This window comes from Dama dama, chromosome 32, assembly GCF_033118175.1.
Source record: "Dama dama isolate Ldn47 chromosome 32, ASM3311817v1, whole genome shotgun sequence".
NCBI classification, from domain to species: Eukaryota; Metazoa; Chordata; class Mammalia; order Artiodactyla; family Cervidae; genus Dama; species Dama dama.
In genome coordinates this window covers 45580203-45602190 of record NC_083712.1, presented here as the reverse complement: position 1 = coordinate 45602190, position 21988 = coordinate 45580203, and the positions used below count along the sequence as shown (strand labels likewise).

At 43.8% G+C, this 21988-nt stretch overlaps 1 protein-coding gene and 1 long non-coding RNA gene across 4 annotated transcripts in view; one reads left to right on the top strand and one right to left on the bottom strand.

The window, feature by feature from the left end:
- The window catches only part of NGLY1 (N-glycanase 1), a 57827-nt gene extending 41183 nt beyond the window's left edge, over window positions 1-16644 (bottom strand). For both annotated transcript variants that reach the window (XM_061134853.1, XM_061134854.1), the window contains exons 1-3: window positions 16492-16644; window positions 7627-7741; window positions 1698-1943 (exon numbers count right to left, since the gene is read on the bottom strand). In XM_061134853.1, coding sequence (XP_060990836.1) covers window positions 1698-1943; window positions 7627-7741; window positions 16492-16631 — 501 coding nt within the window. In that variant the 5' untranslated portion in view covers window positions 16632-16644. The remainder of the gene's footprint in view (window positions 1-1697; window positions 1944-7626; window positions 7742-16491) is intronic.
- Window positions 16353-21988, top strand: LOC133050591 (uncharacterized). Of its 2 annotated transcripts, XR_009691649.1 has the most exons (4): window positions 16353-16508; window positions 18087-18139; window positions 20880-21084; window positions 21772-21988. It is a non-coding gene; the product is annotated as an uncharacterized LOC133050591 (long non-coding RNA). The 2 variants fall into 2 exon arrangements; XR_009691648.1 differs by lacking the exon at window positions 20880-21084 and having other exon boundaries at window positions 21775-21988.

Below are 21988 nucleotides of genomic sequence, written 5' to 3'. Positions count from 1 at the left end.
AGCCAAAAATATACAGAAAATTCTATGTATATATAAAAGATTCATTCTAATTTCTCCCAACTCCCTTAAGAAACAGGAAAAGATACTATATCCCAGGAACTAGAGAAATAAGAGTAAATATACAACAGCCTTCTAAGAGCATACGTGTTTGAAGTTTATTGCTTCTAAACTCTGCATTTGTTTTGACAACAGAATGACATTTTGTTTTCAGTGTAGTATCCATACGCTTTCTGGCAATTAGCAGAGTTCTAAAGACCTCAAACTACAACTGAATTTTGAGGTTAAGAATTTTAAATAAGGAAAGAGGTTAAAGAAGGTTCAGAAAATCTGTAAAATTTGTAAAAAAAAAAGAAATTCTAAGTAGTCCAGCAAACAGCTATTTTGTAAAATAAAATATCTTCCTGCATTTTATGTTTTTCCCTAAGACTGGTCAATACTGTGCATTTTAAACTGTAATACTGAGATTCAACAAAAGATAAGGGGGGGAATCTTAAAAGATATATTTCACACTTTAATTAGAAAATTCATAAGAAAAGGTGCTAAAAATCAAGAAAAAGTTAAGCATGCTTCTATACCTGTATCAACCTTAACTGCAAAACTGATGAAGACCCCAGTTACCCCAAGTGTAACGAATGACATGCTTTAATCCTGTATGTGACTCCTGTTTAAGGTATATTAACATATACACACAGAAGTAGGGAACTCATAAGTAAAGAGACACTTACTCGGTTATGTTTTCAACACTGTCACTGAGAAGATGTGCAATCAAAGAAAAACTGGAAATCAGTGTTCTAAGGACTGGACTGACTAGGATTACTATTCTGTCCCACTAGAGACAGGTGGTCCCTCTTTTCTGTTACTTATGATAACTCTGTACTAAATGAAGCAGCTCAGATACTTCATAGAAAGAATTATTGTTACCAAGAGCAAATCTTTAAGCCCTTCACAGTTGACTAAGCTTTCACACATGCCATATCACCTGACTCCCACAACCACTCAATATCATTACTAGTTGATTCAATACTAAACCACTTCTTGGAAGCATTCATCAACAAAGTTATGTTTATTACTATAAATAAGTATTAGCTGTGAAGCTAATGAGAGGGGAAAATATTATAAAGACTTAAAGGTTAACCTAAGTCAACTGAGGTACAAAAGAATATGCTTTAGAAGAGTTAATCTTCTTGAAAAAAAAAAAAGCTGGGAAACCACTCATCAGGAATTATATAAAAAGGACAGTCTCTATCCTGTCTCTTCCTCTGTAGGTCCCTACCACCTTTATCCTTTATTTTTTAGAGACAAACTTAGGACACTCCTAGCCCACACTAAGGGATGACTCATCACCTGGCTACCAGGAAAATGAGGTTAAAGGCTCTGGAATTATTCACCCGGAGAAAAACAGATTTAACAACTGACTCTATATGTAAGGTTCCGTTGTATTGAGGAAAGCGACAAGGTGTTTTATAAAATTAAAACAGGACATGAGTTTAAGTTTGCTACTGATAAAAGTACTACAGAAAAACCATTACAATTTTTCTGACAGTGAAAATTTATGAGTAAAATGCTTAAGGACCTTTATTTAAAAGGATGTTTGTAAGCAGGATAATTTCCTATTAAATGAAGTCATCTAAGCAAAGCTTCTGCTGTTTCAACACTTTGAAAGGAACAAGTCAAGGAAGGCTTAGCTCTAACATTACCATTGGAGCCAATTGGGGTCTGGATGCCTGCCCTTCACTGCTCCCTGGAGGCTGGGTCACCCCGTCAGGGTGTGAAGAAGGTGCTGTAGGAAGCTGAGAGCTGGCTGCAAGGTGCTGAGATAATTCTGTTTTGTGGCTCTTCTCTGATCCATCCAATCTGCTACTTCTCTCTATGGCAATCAGGTCACGGATTTTCTGCAGCTGCTCCACTGAAGCTTTTTTAGGAAAGATAAGATGTGTTTCTCCCTGGAATTTAAAAAATTAGGGAAATATATATGAAATGGAGCCAACACTATAGAACACATCATACTTTAAGAATCATTCTCTTTGTACCATTATGACACTTTTTAAAAAAATTACAGGAAATGGTATACCAGAAAATTAAGAAAATCTGTCTCCTTTTTAGCATCAGATGTTTAGCCTATCTTACTGGTTCAAAAGACCTTTAAAAATATTCTATCTTTTAGGAATACTGTAATAAGTCAGAAAGCCTCCAAAGGACTGCAAAAAAAGCACATTCCTATCTTCTCTGTAATAGGATATGATACAACTATTCTCCATGAAATTTCCTACAAGATCACTGGTCACATAAAACGAGTAAGAAGTTATATAACAACCTTTGAATCTTCTCAAGTCTTTAAGAATAGCTGCATGATTAGAAGTCTATGGGGTCCACTAATTCTTCCACAGTAACAAAAATTATACCCTGACGGTCATTTCAAAACTACAGATTGCTATTTAGTAATACAAAGGTGATCCAAACAAACAAACAATAAAAATCCAATTCTTTTAAGAAGTAATTCATTTTATGAATTCACATAATACAGAGTGCTCTAAGGTACAATAAACATTACAAAAAAGCTCACAATGTAAAACAGTCAGCAAATTACAAAACAAAAAGTAAAATGAAAATATATTCAATCAAGGTTTTAGGTGTCGAGAACCAAGAGCATTAAAACCAAGAGCATTCTATCAACTGCAAATAGGAGAAAACAGGTGTAACATGCAGCAGACCAATCTGCAGATCATGAGCATTTAAACTAAACTCCACAATTGAGAATGACTGTATTTCCCTGCTGATGGCAGATCTACAGGAATCAAATGATCAAGACCTCAGTCAATAATGACATGAAAGATCAACTCCAAGTGAATCCTTTTTAAAAAGCTGGGACAGGCCAGTGATCTCCATGTATTACCCAAAATAGCTGTTAAGAAAGATCACTATCATTTATTGCACTTACGTGTTTCTAGGTATTGTGCACACATTATCTAAAGAATTCTTATAGCCACCTTGAAAGGTAGGTACTAGGTTTAGCCCCGCTTTTCATATGAAAATATGAAGGCTCAGAGAAGTTAAATAACCTGCTTGATGTTCTGAATAACCGTCAGTGAAATGATTCACACAACTATAATTGCTATGTTGTAACTACCTCTATCTGAGACTGAACAGATCAAATCCCACAAGCCTGTACAAATAGGTGGAAGGGTAGAGCAAAGTATTACGACAGTTGCGATGATTACGCACATGATGATTGGCACAAACTGGAACACACTAATCTTCCAACATGAGAAAGGAACCACCTCCTATCTATGACAACGTCTGGAAAGAGAAACCAGATGCCTGGTTTAAAACCAAACAAGGAGGCCTCTGATCTTGCACAGTGTGCAGGGCAACACAGAGGAAAGATGACACCATGGACAGGCAAAGGGGAGCCCCACAGGCAGTGGTCTGCCTGGGCCACAGCTCAGAGAGGCCCCCCTAATACGGTGGGGGGTGCCATCCCTTCCATCTTCTCAGGACTAGTCCTGAAAGAATGTGTGATTATCAACCAAGTGTCTGTACCAAAAAGTTTAATCAACAGCACTGCATTTTCGTAAAAGGACAAAACTACAGGCTTAAGGCATGAGATCAAACATTTTAAGAAACCAACCAGGATTTCAGTATTTGACAAAATCTGTGTTTCTCAACACATTCTTGCTGAGACGATTCTCACTGCTGGGTGTGAGTCAACCCTGTCCCTGGCCCAATAAATGCTGGTGACATCTTCCAGTCACCCAGACAACCGAAACTATGATGCCCACTCCTCCCTGGGGGTGGGTACGGCTCCTGGTGAGAACCATTCCACTAAGCTGGCCTGATGGGTCACCCACCCTGTGAATCACTGTCTTTCTACACCTCCTCCTCAGAATTTTCATAAAAAAGAATAGTCTCAGAGTCAAGTGAGTCCAAAGCTGTCAGGATTTTAATGAACAACTGAAAATTTCAGGCTAGGTCTTGGATTCCCACTGCATCTCAAAGCCTACCAAGTTTCTTTCTGGAGGCAAAGTTCAGTTTCAGTTCTACTGGCTAACACTGATAAAACATTTACTTCTACAGGTCCTAAAGTGTGAAATCCAAAGCCAGCCAGTAACTCTAAATATAAATTAGTCTGAAAACAGGATAGCCTTATCTGAGATTGTGATTCCGTTTGTGTCGAATACTACTCCAAGTCTCAAGCTGGCTTGTCACCTGGTACTGGTATAACCAACCCACAACAAGTCCGCCTGGGGTGGAGGGGTTGTGTGCGGTATGGGATTTCACTGCTAAAACCAGCACATTCCCAGGCAACTGCAACAGCTGGCCACCTCTCCTGGAACTCAAATATCTGCTGAATGAAAGATAAATCTGATTCCACTGAATCTTTAACAATAAAATTTAACAATAAAAAACTAGTAGTCTCCAGTTGTCATTTACTTAAAGTGAAAGTCGCTCAGTTGTGTCCTACTCTATGACCCCGTGGACTATACAGTCCTTGGGATTCTCTAGGCAGGAATACTGGAGTGAGTAGCCTTTCCCTTCTCCAGGGAATCTTCCCAATCCAAGGATTGAACCCAGGTCTCCCACATCCCAGGCAGATTCTTTTTTTTTCTAAATTAATTTACTTTTATTGAAGGATAAATGCTTTACAGAATTTTGCTGTTTTCTATGAAGCCTCAACATGAATCAGCTATAGGTACACATATCTCCTTCCTTTTGCATCTCTCTCCCATCTCCCTCCCCATCCCACCCCTCTAGGTTGATACAGACCCCTGTTTGAGTTTCCTGAGCCATACAGCAAATTCCCGTTGGCTATCTATTTTACATATGCTAATGTAAGTTTCCATGTTACTCTTTCCATACACCTCACCCTCTCCTCCCCTCTCCCCATGTCTATAAGTCTATTCTCTATGTTTATTTCTCCACTGCTGCCCTGTAAATAAATGTTTACCATTTTTCTAGATCCCATATATATGCATTACAATATTTATGATTTATATATATTTATATCATATACTTTATAATTATATGATATACAATATTTATCTCTTTCTGACTTACTTCACTCTGTGTAATAGGTTCTAGGTTCATCCACCTCATTAGAATTGACTCAAATGCATTCCTTTTTATGGCTGAGTAATATTCCATTGTGTGTATGTACCACAAACTCTTTATCCATTCATCTGTAGATGGACATCTAGGTTGCTTCCATGTTCTAGCTATTGTAAATAGTGCTGCAATGAACAATGGAATACTTGTGTCTCTTTCAATTTTGGTTTCCTCAGGGTGTATGCCTAGGAGTGGGATTGCTGGGTCAAATGATGGTTTTATTCCTGCTTTTTAAGGAGTCTCCATACTGTCTTCCATAGTGGCTGTATCAATTCACACTCCCACCAACAGTGTAAGAGGGTTCCCTTTTCTCCACATCCTCTTCAGCATTTATTGTTTGTAGACTTTTTGATGATGGCCATTCTGACTGGTGTGAGATGATATCTCATTGTAGTTTTTGATTTGCATTTCTCTAATAATGAGAGATGTTGAGCATCTTTTCATGTGTTTGTTAGCCATCTGGATGTCTTCTTTGGAGAAATGTCTGAGTCTTTTTCCCACTTTTTGATTGGGTTGTTTTTCTGGTATTGAGTTGTATGAGCTGCTTGTATATTTTGGAAATTAATCCTTTGTCCGCAGGCAGATTCTTTATCAGCTGAGCCACCAAGAAAGTCCAAGCATACTGGAGTGGGTAGCCTATCCCTTCTCCAGGGGATCTTCCCAACCCAGGAATCATTTACTTAATTTTCCTGTCATTTAACTCAAAAATTTGCATTTCCTTGAACAAAATTAGCAATTTTCTCAATTTTCCCTGTCTATAGTTTTAAGTTCTTTATGTTCAGATGCCTGTGAGCAGCTACAAGTGGATGACACAATAATTGACACTATCCTGCCCTCTCCTTTGCAATCATCACAGCTTTTTTCACTCTCTCCCTGATACCTCTACTTGAATATTTAACAGTGTACCAGTTATAATTATCCAAAAGGCAGCTAGTAGTTTTTCCTCCTCTGACACCTGCTACCCTCCAGGACTTTTCTATCTCAATGAATGGAACTCCTATCCACGTAGTTGCTCAAACCAAAACCTAGATGTCACCCTGACTTCTTCCTTCCCCTCATACTCCACACCTAATTCACCAGCAAGTCCTACAGACTTGGCTTCAAAAAGAAATCCAGGATTTCCCTCATCCCCACTGCTGTCGGTCTTCAAATCCAACAAATATTCACTGAGTGCCTATGTGTGCTGGTCCTTCCCCAGGAGCCAGAGCACAGGAAACACAGACAGAAAGCCCACCATCACAGAATTTACACAAACCACTGCCATTTCTCAGAGAGACGAAAACAATAAGCTTTCTAAGTGGCCTCCAGGCTTATCCCTCACCCTCATGCAAAACATTCAGAATATTCTCTCTACAATGGCTAGAGCAATCTTTAAAAATATTCTTCCCTGCTTAAAACCTTTCACTGGTTTCCCATCCCACACTGGCTTCCCAACCCATTTGTCACCAAGTTGTCTTTACCACAGTTCCCCAAACTCCACGCCCACACCTCTGCCTGCCTCTGTGGCTACTTTCTGTGCCAAAGCTACACCCGCTAGAAGTCCTCTGCAGGGCGAATCTCTGTGACTGAAAAGCCCTCACCTGAGAGTGTCAGGGAACTCAACCGCTTCTCCTCGCTCAGGTCCCAGCTCAAATATGATTTCCCGGGCCTCCCCGACCACTCTTCCTTACATGGCTGCTCCCAAATACAGTGGCTTACAATGTCTTTTCAAGCCTTACGACATCTGTTTTCACATCTGTCTGCCTGCCTTATTGGAATGCAAGCTCCACGTGAGATGGGATCTGTTACCTCTTCACCACTGGATTCCTAAGGCCTGAAGCAGATGGGGGGAGGGAAGCAGAGAGGTAGGGAGGCAAGTGCACCCAAGGCCACAGCCTTGCCAGCTCTAATTGCTACTGATCACTCAGTCTCTAGAACCAGCTTTGATATCTTTCAGTACTCCATAAACTAGAAATGGCTAAGCATAGACATACACACAGAAAATTCATCATCTAGACAGCTACTTTCCTGTGTCATAAAATTAAACTATGCCACAGACTCCACAAGATGGAAACACCAAACTTTTTGTCTGACTTAAAAATAAAAACACAAAACACTGAAAGTCTTCTCTCCTGTCACAGAGGCAAACCCTTATGTGTGGCAGCTAAACTTGACCTTTCTGTTTTTACCCTTTTCATTTCTTCCTGTAGACAGGGGGTTGGAGGCCATTCTTCTGTGCTCACATAGCAGATTTTGGCTAAAAGTCTAAGAAGAGTCACAATTTAGTCCCTGGGTTGCACGTCTGACCTCCCTAAAGGATTGAGATGGTAAGAATTCTCCCCATGGGAGAGCAATTATATTTTACTGTGATTTTAAAGTATATTTACTGTGATTTTTCAATGTCCAATAAGTGAAGAAATAACTAGTTCCATAGCTTTCCCGAACAAATCAATTAAAAAATATTATCTTGTTTAGAAATCACTGATCAACATTACAATGAATGCTCTGTACATAAACTACAGAGAAAGCCACGAACACACTTACCTCTTCAAATCCCATTTCAAATAAACATTCAACAGCTCCTCTGACAGGCAAGAGTCGAGTAGAAAAAGTTGTGTTTCCAATCCGGATAGATCTGTATTTTTCATCATTAGGGTTTCTGATTAAAAAAAAAAAAGTCTGATTATATATAACAATTTATAATTTTCACCATGTTTTTACATTCTTTCTACATTTTACACTGGCTATATTCCCTCAAGGCAGTAGAGATTCCAACTCTACAGACAGCCTGTGTGGAAGGACACCCTGATCTGGTGATTCTTCCCTCAGGGCGCACTTAGCACAACATCCCTGTTCACCTTCACAGCTGATCATATTAATGCTGCCAGGAGGGAAATACAGGCAACTTTCTATTTCTGTGCTGTTAAAATGAAAGACTTTGCTGAGTTTTTCAGCTGCCAAGAAGAAAAACTCAAAAAAAAAAAAAAAAAAAAGAAGAAAAACTCATGCAAGCTCCAGATAGGGGAAGAAAGTTTTGCCTGTTTTGTTCTGATGGATCTCAATCATCAAGAGTAACACCTGACATGTAGATGATGTTAATAATTTACAGTTTATTAAAAATTAATAAATGCTTGTGAAATGAATACAAGAAACTAAGAAGTTACATAAAAATGAACCAAAGTTCCTCAAATACTACTTCTGACAAACACGAACCTAGTTATAACTTAACAGTCATTTGATTTTTCTTCCTTCCCTAGGCCAATGGTTTTTACTACAAGTCTTGTTTCAGCTCAAGATATATTTTTGTCAACAATAAGTATGGTAATAATATAAAATGAAGATTTGAATTTCTTTTACAATGATTAAGATTTTGAATATTACACTTGGGATGAGACCAGCACATGAAACATCTTTGAGATTTTTAATAATCTTGATAAACCAGAAAGATTGTTAGGGAAAAAAAAATAAAAGATTAAAGACAATCATGGTATTATATTCAAAAAAGGCCTTCTGAACATAATTCAGGATAAGTAGGTTTCATATCTGACAGTGACACCTTTAAAAATGGTGAAACTTAAAGTGTTAGTCACTCAGTCATGTCCAACTCTATGTGATCGCATGGGTTGTATCCTCTGTCCATGGAATTCTTCAGACAAGAATACTGGGTTGCCATTCCCTTCTCCAGGGGATATTCCTGACCCAGGGATCAAATCCAGGTCCCCTGCACTGCATGCAGACTCTTAACCGTCTTGCGCCGCCAGGGAAGTCCAGTGATAGTGGCTTCCGTCAGCACAACATTAAGGTTTCTGTGGCTGCGTAAGGTGTCCACAGAGGAAGTCCTGAGGCCATCAGTCTGGGGTCTGGAATGGCAGGGTGGCCAAATGCTAGCAGAAAACCAGTCACCTTAGTCCCAAACTTATACATGTTCTCTAGATACTGTGATATAAAAACAAAACCAAAATAGGCATTTTAAATTGTGGAAGTTTCAACAAATTTCACATTTGTTTTCCATCAAGCAGCTCCTGTTGCCAAACTGTCATAAACACTACATGAAACTTTTTTTAAAACCTCTTTTCTTTAATTTCAAAAACTACACAAGTTTATTACAAAATATTCACAGACAAAAGCTCTAAAATAGTGTTAAAGTGTCCAGATTGGTGCTAATCTACTCTTTGCTATTCATCCATGAGGAATACAGAAATTGAGAGCATTCAGTTATTATTACAGTAACTTGACATTGCCATGCAATTTTCATTGTAATTTACAAAAGTTATAGGTCCACAAAGGATTGGAAATTAAAAACAAAAGCACTATTCTTCATTGCAGATCATCTGAAAATGACAGATAACTGTCATTTTTCAGTCATAAAATGACAGAAACACAAGGAGAGACAAGTGCCTTGCTATTTTATTCTGTGTATTAGATCAGTTTCTAAGTCTTGGCAATACTGACCTTTGGCCTTTGTTGTGGGAGCTGCCTGGGCACAGCAAAACGTTTAGCCTCCCGGGCTTCTCTGCTACACTAGGTCACAAGCATGCCACTCACTCTTCCTTACAATGTAAACATTAAACGACAGCATAACCGCACCTTTATCAAAGCTGGTTACAGATAAATGAGGCATCTTTTCATGATTCTCAACACATCCCACAGGGTGATAAACAAAGCAGTACCACCAGGATGGTACATTCCACTGGTGCAAAAGTGCCAGAGCTCTTAATCTACTTTTTCCCAACAGTTCCCAGATTTCTACATAATCAAAGTCTTTTACTGCGCTTAATTTTCTAATTTTTCTTCCCCTTTCCACTAGTGTTTAAAAATTCTTATAAAACTTACATGAGCCATTCTGATACAGCTTATTATTTTGATGTGTTTCAAAGTAACTGTCGATGCAGCATCTTTGATATGGGCTTTGTATAGTTTAGATTGTCCTCTCTAGCATCTAATAGGCAATTTCCTATCTTTGTACACTATCTATGAACCTCATATATTATTCATCTGTTTTTCTCATTCAACACATATTGCAAACAAAAAAAATGGCAATAATGTCCAGTTACCCAAATATCTTCCTCTTTTAAAATGTGTTGAGCAGACCGGCCAGAGTCATGAGTATAGACTGATGTGAAAATCAACCTCTGAAGCCCTCAAAGGCTTAGAGAATTTGGCTCCAGGACCTTCAGGTCTCAAATCCATCAACTCCCATTTCCTGCCTTTGGAAAAGCGCCACACACACAAAGAGACACACACACACATACGCCTAGACATCTAGCTTCACAGTTTAAGCCTTGTGCAGTCACTCTCCTTGACCTCTTTACTACTCTCCTTACCCGGTGGCATCTAAAGCAGCCCTAAGGAGCACCTTCAGTTTTGTCTGATCCGTTAATTCTCTACAGATTTTTCTCAAATTTTTTGTGCTATAACTCTTTGATGTTTTTCTTCCTATCTCTGCTGACCACTAATTATTTCTATGACTTGCAGTATTTATCTTGCTGATTAGCAATTGTTTTGTACCTTAGCTTGAGGTTTCTTCTGGTTGCTGGATGATGCTGTTGAAGAGATGAGGCTTGAAAGGGCAGCAAAATTTCCTGAATCTTACTCAACCGTCACTCTGAACACATTTTGGTGTCTTGTGAGTTGTCTTACCCACAGGTATCACCAAATTGTTTCATCCATAGAAAAATTAGTCTTTGTATTTACAACTAATCCCTTCATGTATCACACAACCTTGTTGCAGCAATGGATCTTGCATAACTCAATGAAGCTGAGTCATGCCACGCAGGGGCACAGACAGGTCATAGTGGAAAGTTCTCACAAAACGTGGTCCGCTGTACGCAGTTCAAGAAGCAACAGTACTGGACATGGAACTAGTCCAGTGGACTAGTTCAAAATTGGGAAAGGAGTACATCAAGGCTGTATATTGTCACCCTGCTTATTTAATTTATATGCAGATAACTTCATCTGCATGTCGGGCTGGATGACTCACAAGCTGGAATCAAGATTGCTGGGAGAAGTATCAATAACTTCAGACCTGCAGATGACACCATTAATGGAAGAAAACAGAAACTAAAGAGCCTCTTGATGAGGGTGAAAGAGGAGAGTGAAAAAGCTGTCCTGAAATTCAACATTAAAAAAAAAACTAATAAGATCATGGCATCTGGTCCCATCACTTCATGGAAGACAAAAGAAGAAAAAGTGGAAACAGAGTCAGATTTTATTTTCTCGGGCTCCAAAATCACTGTGGACAGTGACTGCAGCCATTAAATTCAAAGATGTTTGCTCCTTGGAAGGAAAGCTATGACAAACCTAGCCAGTATATTAAAAAGCAGCGACATCTCTTTGACAATAAAGGTCCACACAGTCAAAGTTATGGTTTTTCCAGTAGTCACATGTGGATGTTGGACCATAAAGAAGGCTGAGTGACAAAGAATAGATGCTTTCAAATTTTAGGGCTGGAGAAGACTCTTGAAAGTCCCTTGGACTGCAAGAAGATCAAACCAGTCAATCCTAAAGGAAACTGATCATGAATATTCATTGGAAAGACTGATACTGAAGTTCCAATACTTTGGCCACCTGATGCAAAGAGCCTACTCATTGGAAAAGACCCTGATGCTGGGAAAGACTGAAGGCAGGAGAAGGGGGCGGCAGAGGATGAGATAGATGGTTAGATAGCATCACCAACTCAGTGGTCATGAATTTGAGCAAACTCTGGGAGATAATGGAGGCCAGAGGAGCCTGCTGACAATTTACAACTGAGTAGTAGGAAAAAGCCCTACTTTTCACCCTAAAAGTCATAATCAACTGTATTTCTAAGACTTTAACACATGTTAGCAAAAAGCCTCCCACTGAGTCACAGCTTTCCTTTCCTCAGAAAAGGAAAACTTAAATGTTTCTGCTTCAGAATTTCTGAAATGCTAGGAATTAAGTATATCTGAGCAATTTACTTGTCCTCTTCTTCTTTGGAATGCACAATCCCAAAAAGACTTCTCACAAGTGGAAACTTAGTACATGAGTGCATTCTATAATCTTGTATTTTTATCACTCATCACAGAAGTCATTTTATAGGTCATTTGAAACACTATTTCTTAGTCCTTCTGAAAAATTGTTATTCTGAAGCACAAGTAAAATTTCAAAAACATCTCTCTGCCTTTAGAATCATCTGGGAACCATCTCTGGCTCTAACTTTACTATTCTCTGTAGCTGACAACATGGGAAACATGTGCACATAACCCAGCTTAACAGGAAAACCTGAATGAGAGAAACAAACAACATGTGTGCCATGTCCTTTATTTATTTCTTTCTTCTGCGACAGTTTTATAACTTAAGTATTGTTCTTTCCTGTTAACACATTGTTGACCAGGGGATTTTTGTAGAAACTAACACTGGTGGCCAACGATTTATGTAGTTGAGTACTGAAACACTCTGGTCAATAACATCTGGGTAACAAAAGATGTATTAATACATCTCTGGTCAATAAGTTGTTAAACATGAGGAAATTGATACCCAGAGTTTACATAAATCACCTATAATCACATTCCTAGAAAACGGCTGACAGGGACTTAAACCCACTCACTGGTTTGATTACAAACACTCTCCACCATACAGTTGCCAACAAACTCATCCATTCTCAATTAACTGCTTGGCTCAGTTTCTCCAGGTGTCAGTGGTAACCCAGATGAGAAATCAGAAGTTATTTCAAGCATTCTGTCTCCTCCCATTACCAGCTGTACCCCTGGCACTCAGTCATCAAGAATTGCCAGTCCCCGCCTACAACTGTCTCTCCATTCATCCAGTTACACACATGCTGACTGCAACAACTTCAGACGTGAAACCCATGCCTTCTTACATCATCATTCTACACGAATCTCTCATTATGCTCTGAGTCTAGAAACTACAAGTGCTTTCTGTTGCATATCACGTCAAATACATGTCATCTTATCAAACCTTTCTTCTCAAAACCGTTCCACATCAGGTCCCTGCTATCTCCTCTCATATAAATATGTAAGCATTTAAACATCATCCTCGAATTGTCCTCCAGATATTATGCTATGGCTATTTTCTGTATCTGTGTCTTTCTCCGAGACATATTTTCTTTGAAGAAAGAAACCACTTTCCATTCTTAGCCCTTCCCAATCATACCCAGTGCAGTTCATAACCAGTAACTGTGTGCAGTTTGCAAAGGAAATTAGTGAGAAATAAAATGTTTTTTTAAAGAATGAATGAAGCAAATTTTCCAGGGAGCCCGTGGAATGTTAGTAAAACTATTACAGATTCTTGAAAGGTGGATACTGAGGACAGTGGATTTTTATCAAGAAGTTAGTGAACTGAAAAAAATGGTTCTAACCCATGGTATATTGTGCATGCAAATTAGCATATACTTCATTCTATAATTTCACGAGCTTTATGACTCTTAGTTGGGGAACAGGATAAGCATAATCTGAAGCAGAAATTTAAAATTTAAACCAAATTATTATTTTCACCTGTGTGCAGTGACAAATATTGCTATTTAAAAACAAACTGCAAATGAAATTCTCATTTTAGCATTCACCGTATAAAATATTATAAAATAATTACCCTGAGGTAGTTGCAAGGGATATCAAGACAACACCCTCCCTTATCTCTAAGGTTAAAGGATTTCCTAAAGCATCAAAACAAAGAGAAAACTGGGGTCTCCTCTGTTCTCTAGCATATCTGTAGTGCAGAAAGGCTAAGGGCTCAGGAGGTCTGGGGCTTTTCTGTTAACAAGCAAGCTAGTAAATGGACTTGGAAGGGGAAGAAAACGTGGCTCCCCCCCACCAAGATCAAAGGAGTTTGAACTGTAAGACTATGAGAACAGGGAACTAATATTACTACTTAAGACAAACTAGAACAGATAGTTTTTCACACCATCTCCACCTATATGAGTACAACTTCTAACTTCTTTTTATAGACAAACATTTTTTAAGATAGAAAACATAAGCCACTGTAAAAACATTTTATTTCTCACTAATTTCCTTTGCCTTTGTTCATGTAACATACATGAACAGTATGCCAAGTTTCTTCTATGAGTTTGGTAAACATTCATAGTGATAACTGTGATGCAAAAGGATTTCCTTCCTCACAACACCTTGATCTCAGCATCTGTGGTTTCACTGGGTTGAAAACAGAAGTGAATCCTCATTGTAAGGCCAACTCCCTGTTCCCAATAACGGGGTTTGAACAGCTGGGTGGCTCCCCAGGCGGGAGGTCCCTGCGGCGGATGGGCTCTGGAGAACTCTGCCTCGGGGTTCACTCAGGGCAGAATCCTCCAACATCGGCCTTGAGCTCTGAAGAGCTGTTTGACCTCCTGGGGGAGGGAAATCGAGCCGAGAAGGTGTCACAGAGGAAGGAGACAGCCCCCACATAGGTCACAATCGTGCCGCTGTGCACACCCCTCGGAGCAGCTGGCTCAGGACAAGGGCTCCATGTGTTGTTCCTTCGCTTCACCTGTAAAGTCATCAAGGTGACCTGTATGAAGAGCTTCCCTGGTGGCTCAGCTGGTAAAGAAGCCACCAACGGATGAGGGAGACCTGGGTTCGATCCCTGGGTCGGGAAGATCCCCTGGAGAAGGGAACGGCTCCCCACTCCAGTATTCTGGCCTGGAGGATTCCATGGACTGGATAGTCCCGTGGGGTAGCAAGGAGTCGGACACGACTGAGCGCCTTTCACTGAGCATTGAAACTGCCATGGCTTAAAACACTGCACTCGCAACTAACGTCTCCAAAATCAGGTCACGTGAAATCTAGAGCCTTGAAGCTGAGAGGGAATCTCCTTTTCAGACTTCATGCCAACACACTGCGCACCAGGGCTCGAGGCGGGGGAGGGGCGGAGGGGCGGGCGGAGCCTTCAAAGCGCCTCTCTGCCCCCCACCTCAGGTACCCTCTGCCCCTCACCTCAGGTGCCCTCTGCCCCTCACCTCAGGTCCCGTCTCCCGCCCCCCACCTTAGGTGCCCTCTGCCCCCCACCTTAGGTCCCGTCTCCCGCCCCCACCTCAGGTGCCCTCTGCCCCCCACCTTAGGTCCCGTCTCCCGCCCCCACCTCAGGTGCCCTCTGCCCCCCACCTCAGGTCCCGTCTCCCGCCCCCACCTCAGGTGCCCTCTGCCCCCCACCTCAGGTCCCGTCTCCCGCCCCCACCTCAGGTGCCCTCTGCCCCCCACCTCAGGTCCCGTCTCCCGCCCCCACCTCAGGTGCCCTCTGCCCCCCACCTCAGGTCCCGTCTCCCGCCCCCACCTCAGGTGCCCTCTGCCCCCCACCTCAGGTCCCGTCTCCCGCCCCCACCTCAGGTGCCCTCTGCCCCCCACCTCAGGTCCCGTCTCCCGCCCCCACCTCAGGTGCCCTCTGCCCCCCACCTCAGGTCCCGTCTCCCGCCCCCACCTCAGGTGCCCTCTGCCCCCCACCTCAGGTCCCGTCTCCCGCCCCCCACCTCAGGTGCCCTCTGCCCCCCACCTCAGGTCCCGTCTCCCGCCCCCACCTCAGGTGCCCTCTGCCCCCCACCTCAGGTCCCGTCTCCCGCCCCCACCTCAGGTGCCCTCTGCCCCCCACCTCAGGTCCCGTCTCCCGCCCCCACCTCAGGTGCCCTCTGCCCCCCACCTCAGGTCCCGTCTCCCGCCCCCACCTCAGGTGCCCTCTGCCCCCCACCTTAGGTCCCGTCTCCCGCCCCCACCTCAGGTCCCGTCTCCCGCCCCCACCTCAGGTGCCCTCTGCCCCCCACCTTAGGTCCCGTCTCCCGCCCCCACCTCAGGTCCCGTCTCCCGCCCCCACCTCAGGTGCCCTCTGCCCCCCACCTTAGGTCCCGTCTCCCGCCCCCACCTCAGGTCCCGTCTCCCGCCCCCACCTCAGGTGCCCTCTGCCCCTCACCTCAGGTCCCTCTGGGCACCACGTGGTGGGAGCTAAGAGACGAGGGAAGTCGTCCAAACTCCACTTCCCGACGCCCCCAAGCCGCGAGGTCCTTCGAAGGTCTGGGGGTGAACAAAGCGCCCCCAACCAGGGCTGCCCTCGCGACACGACGGCGGCGTGAGGATGCCCGTAAGACGCCGACCGGAGAACGGCGCGCCCCTGACGAACTTCTCAGCCGCCTGTGGCAGCTGAAGGCGCCCGGCGGGGAAAACGCACGCGGGGGGCGTGAGACGCTTGTGGCCGCTTCTGTCCGGACTCGGAAGACGGTTCAACGGCCGGAGCCCCGGGGGCGTCTCCCCGTCCCCGCCCCGCGCGACGCCAGGGGTCAGGTCAGGACGTCGCCTCCCCTCGGGCGGGGCTGGGCGGGCCGGGTCTCCATTCTGGGGGCCCGGGACCGGCGACCCTTCCCCGCCCCCGGCACCACCGGCCGGGCGCCCCCTAAGCCCTGGCCGAGCGGGGGCCGCCCCCTGCCTGCTGTCCGCGTCCCCCCGCGGCCCGCACCTGAGGATGTTGTCCGCGTAAGTGAGCAGCAACCTGGAAGCCTCCAGGAACGTCTCCGGGGTGTTCTGGCAGAGCTCGGCCACGGCCGGGGACGCGGAGCCGGCGGAGCCGCCCAGCGCCGCCGCCGCCGCCGCCGCCATGCTCGAGCGCGGCTGAGCCCCGCCCCGTGCCGTCCGCTCCCGCCCCGCGCCGCGCGCGCTCTGAGCAGGCGCCCGGGCGCGCGGCGCCCGCGGCCGGCCGGGAGGGCGGGGGGAGGGGCGGGGGGAGAAGGGCGGGGGGAGGGGCGTGGCTGGTCTTCAGGGGCGGGGCCGGCCTTCAGGTACGGGTCGTCTAGGCGGGGCTGGGGCCTTGTCCCCGCCTGCTGGGGTCTGTTTGGGAGCTTCGAGGTTTTGGGCCGAGAGAAACCTGGTGGTCAGGGCCCGAGGATCTTCGACCAGACGGGGATGGGGTCTTGATCGTCCAGAACAAGGGGCTTTGCCCAGGGGTGTTGGGCGTCCCTAGTGGCTCAGCTGTAAACAATCCGCCTGCCATGCAGGAGAGGCGAGTTCAATCCCTGGTTTGGAAGATCCCCTGGAGGAGGAAATGGCAACCCATTCCAGTATTTTTGCCTGGAGAATCCCATGGACAGAGGAGTCTGGCGGGCTACAGTCTATCGGGTCCTGCAGTCTATGGGGTTCTACAGTCTATGGGGCCGCAAAGAGTCGGACACGACTGAGTGACTTGGCAGCAACAGTAGCAGTCTGGTAGTGGTAGCTTCCAGTAAACGATGTCAGATGTGTGATCTCTGAAGATTTAGCTTCGGGACCAGGGACCAGGTTTGATCACTCAAGAGCTTCTGTGTAACAGTTTCATTAAAGTATGAAAAGGGCCGGAGAAGGTTTCTTATCAACCTGCCTAGGAATTGACTCAGTAGTCTGGGCCAGGGGTGGGGTGGAAGGGCTGGTACAGGGGGCCGCAGGCTTTGGCCAGGGCTAGTGGGTGCTGGCTGGTACATTGCGGAAACCTGGGTTCCTCTGTGTCCCAAGGCCAACCTCAATAGATCCAGCCAAGACAGTGGGGAAACTCCTTGTACTTCAACTGCCAGCTTTTTCCCAAATGAAAATATCTTACAGCTTCCTCCTCGCAGGTTGTCAGGCTTTCCTAAATAAATGGGGATGAAAGACCCCAGGAGGAAGGAGCAAGCAGTTTTCAAAACCGAAGGCCTGGCTATGAACTCTGCTGGGATTGCCCTCTATGGATTCCTTTTAGAACTAGATAAATGACTGAAAATCTCTTGTATCATTCCCAGCCCAGACAGTATGATGTTTCTGTAAAGAAGTGTTTTGAAACTGCAGGTTGCAGGTGGTAGACTCTATTGACCAAGATAAAACACAGACCCAATAGTGACAGAATAGGATAGAGGGGAAAGGAGAGACAGCAAGTTATGCATCCCATATAGTAAGGGTGTGTATCAATTTGTGACTTTGTTGTGCAGGTAGAGGCTGTGATGAGTGTCCTCTATTCCTCTTAGAAGATGGATCCTAACCTCTTTCATCCATGCTCTGCCTCTCCATGCCTTTGAAAATGTGCTTTACCAATGCTTCCTTTCTTTGCAGAAATTCCTTTCCAAATCTCAACAAACATTGTTTCTTGACGATAGATTTTAAAGGTAAGTTTTTGTCTAAGTTTCTTTAGATATTCTTGATGCTTTGTCTTCAGTTTGCTTTTCAAGTTTTAAATTTTCTTCCAGGATCTCTGAGCAAGTCCCTGAGCTATACTGCCCACTTCAATTATCGTTCAATTGCCAGATACATGTGAGATTTTGATAAATATGTAATATTTATATATTAATAAATATTCTTGGACCAGGTTCCAAGAATGGTGTGTTTAACTGATAATTTGTTGTTAGCTGCTGTAACTAAAGATTCCCATGATTTAACATAAGAAATATCTTTCTTGTGCACACAACAGTTTAACCATGCAGTTCTCATATGTCACTTCCTCCGTGTAATGATTCAGGGCCCCAGGCTCCTTTCATCCCACAGCATAGAGATCAACAAACATATTTTATAAAGGGCCATATGCATGCATGCTCCGTTGTTCAGTTGTTTCCGACTCTTTGCGACCCCATGAACTGTACCCTGCCAGGCTCCTCTGTCCATGGAATTTTCCAGGCAAGAATACTGGAGTGGGGTGCCATTTAGTAAATGTTTAAGGCTTTGTGGCCATAGGGTCTCTGTTTCAACTGTTTAACTACTCTGCCTCTGCAGCAGACAGTAGGGTTTGCTCTTAACACCCCTAACAGGGGGTGTTGGGGTGAACAGCATGGGGTGTTATGCTCCCTGGCAGTCAAATTCTGTGAATAACGTCCTCTGTATATATGTGAGGTTCCACTGTAGCTCGTAGATCGTATTGAGTGGTTTTGAATCTGAGGATTTAACCAAGAGCAGACTGTGTAGCACTGTAGCATTTAATACTGAAAAAAATCCATGCATTAAGTGAACCCAGGCAGTTCAAACCCATGTTGTTCAAGGGTCAACTGTACTTTAGAAGGAATGGGTATGGTAAGGTTCCAAAGAAACTATTTACAAAAACAAGCAGCCTTCTGGATTTAGCTTGTGGTTTGTTAACTACTGCTATATGGCCTCAGAGACTTCTGCATTTACTTAGTGGCTGGCACAAAGAAGGCATATCTGCTTCATGGACCCAGAAATGACAAACAGCGTTTTCTTTACTGTATCACTGGTGAAAAGGAAGCCCCAACTAGGTAAAAGTCGGCAGGGGTTGGGGAGGGTGAGAGGCTGGGAAATGTAGTCCTTAGCTGGACAGGGAGCACCCGCAACCCTCAAGCAGGGAGGATGGGGGTGGGGGTTGGGGTTGTAATTAGCTGTCTCCATCACAAACTGTATTCCCCTGGAGTTTCTTTTTCCATCAACTTATTTATTCTATAATAATCACATAAGGTTACCATATACTATCTAATAGTTAGAATTTTTTTTAAAGATCTAGAACACCTTTTTTGGTTTTTTCCCAAATAAAATCTTAAGAGAAAACCTAGTATATATAAAACACCAAAGTGGAGGCACTCCCGGCTTGAAGCAGGAATGCACATGTGGTGTGAGGAGGAACACAGTATTATCAACTCAGCTTTTCCCTTGACAGGTGTTGGCCTTGTGAGTGCTTCTGTGGGAAACATGCAATCACAGTGTGAAAACCAGTGCTACAAAATTAATGCTATTATTATATCATACAGTCCATAAAGTCATAAAAATCGTCATTTCAAGGGTAATTCACTGAGTTATTGTTTATTTTAATTCATCTGAAATTTTAATCCTTCCCAATTACTCTCTACTTTGAGTAACTAAAATCTCTCTAGGATACCATTTATGGAGCTATTAAGGAATCTATTATAATAAGGGACTTGACTCTTTCTTTTCCTTGTCTGCTTCTTATACTTCCGTAAGTTGAAAATATTTTGATTTTTCAGTTTCCTGTAGAAAAATCGAAGATATTAAGCTACTCTTAATCTCTTTATACCCACCACTGCTTCAAACACATAAAAGGATATTCTAGTTTAAATCAGATTTGAACTTTCTGTTCTTTCACTTGATTTTTTTTTTTTTTGCTTCAGAATAATGAATTTCCTTTTGGGATTCCAGCTTTATTAAGAACACCATCTTTAGGTGACATATGACATATGGTGGCACCATTCTTAGATGAAATAAAGATACGACTCACTAAAATTTCCCTGGGACAGGTTTTGTCATAAAAAATGAAAAGGTTGACCTAAATGAAGAATACTGGCAAGGAGAGGGGTTGAAGTCTTTCAGGAGTATGATGATTCACTACTGTATGATTGTATTACGTATGTGACCGATTACTATTTATTGAGCACACACTCTGCAAAGCATCCTGAGATGAATGACATTAAGAAACATTTAATCTAGTAGGAAGGACAGAAAGAATAATAATACCTTATACACAGATAGCTGTTCAGTTGATGAAACAAAGTCACTGTGAAAAAACCATTTGGTAAATAATGTGCAAAGTGGTGTATGCATACGCGTATGTGTTTATTCATTCATTCTGTAATTCATTCACTCACCAAATAGTTATGCAGTGGCTACTAAAGGTGCTGTGCTGCACCCAAGCAGTGGCGATGAGCACGGGCCCGCTGTCTTCACGGGAGTCCCTGTGAGTCCACTCACTGGCTGGACCAGCAGCAGAATCACCAGGGAATTCGTCAGGATGTTCTCAAGCCCCATCTTTTTTTTTTCCATAATTTTACTTATTTTTGGCTATGCTGGGTCTTCACTGCTGCGCAGGCTTCTCTCTAGTTGTGGCAAGCGGGGGCTCCTCTCTCACTGCGCCGTGCAGGCTTCTCCTTGCAGGGGCTTTTCTTGTTGCAGAGCACAGCTCGAGGGAGCTCAGGTCTCAGCAGTTGCGGCTCATGGGGCCTGGAGCACAAGTTCAGTAGCTGTGGCACACAGGCTGGGTTGCTCGGGGGCACACAGGATCTTCCCGGACCAGGGATTGAACCACTGTCTCCTGCATTGGCAGTCGGATTCTTTACCACTGAGCCACCTGGGAAGCCCCCAAGCCCCATCTTTACAGGTGAGACCCAGCAACCTGTGCAGTAAGCCTTTCAGGTGCCCAGTAAAGTTTGAGAAGTATTCCAAACTAGAGGAAGGAAAATTCCACTGTCACTGAAGTTTCATGGAAGAGAATGAATTTGAAGAGAACCCTTAAATTTGTGGGTTAATGGGGTGGGGAAGGGGCGAACATCCCTGCTGTGGGAGATCACTGCCCCCTACCCCGCGGGCCCCTTCCCCCCCCCCCCCTTAAGGACAGCATCCTAGTGATCTCTCCTCCTTTCCATTGCCCTAGTTCAGGCCCCACCAGTTTGCACTCTCTTCCCCACTGCCCTTCCCACACCCTCCAACCCCCCTGCACATACTGCAATGATGCTCTTTCTAAACCACCCCTCTGATCATGTTATTTTTCTGCTGAGAAGTCTTCTGTGGCTACCCCTTGCCCACATGTAACCGAGCAAGACCCCTATAAAACCTTCCCGGAATAGACCTCCGCCACCCATGTCCTCCACCTGCCTTTTGCCTGTAGAAAGACTTTAGTCAAAGGGAAACAGTCAAGACAAAACAATACTTATGCCATTAAACAAAGTCAAGGACCTTTCGTCCCTTTCTCAAGGACTATAGATATTCTGAGCCTTGGCCTGTGAGCTGTTTTGCAGATTCTGAAACCCCCATCAGGTGGAGAAGTTAATTGCATTCTGCCCACAAGCAGGTAGACCACAGACCAGTTGGAACCGGAAGGTTGATGATGCTGACTCTGGATTACCTCAACACCAACCAATCAGAAGGACGTCCACAGCTTACCACGCCCTGCTCCTTGAACACCATGATTCCTCACTGCCCCGTCTAGGACAGGACACATAGTCTTGAGGGCATTTGCCCGCTATGACCCCCTTTGCCTGGCAGAGCAATAAAGCTATTTTTGT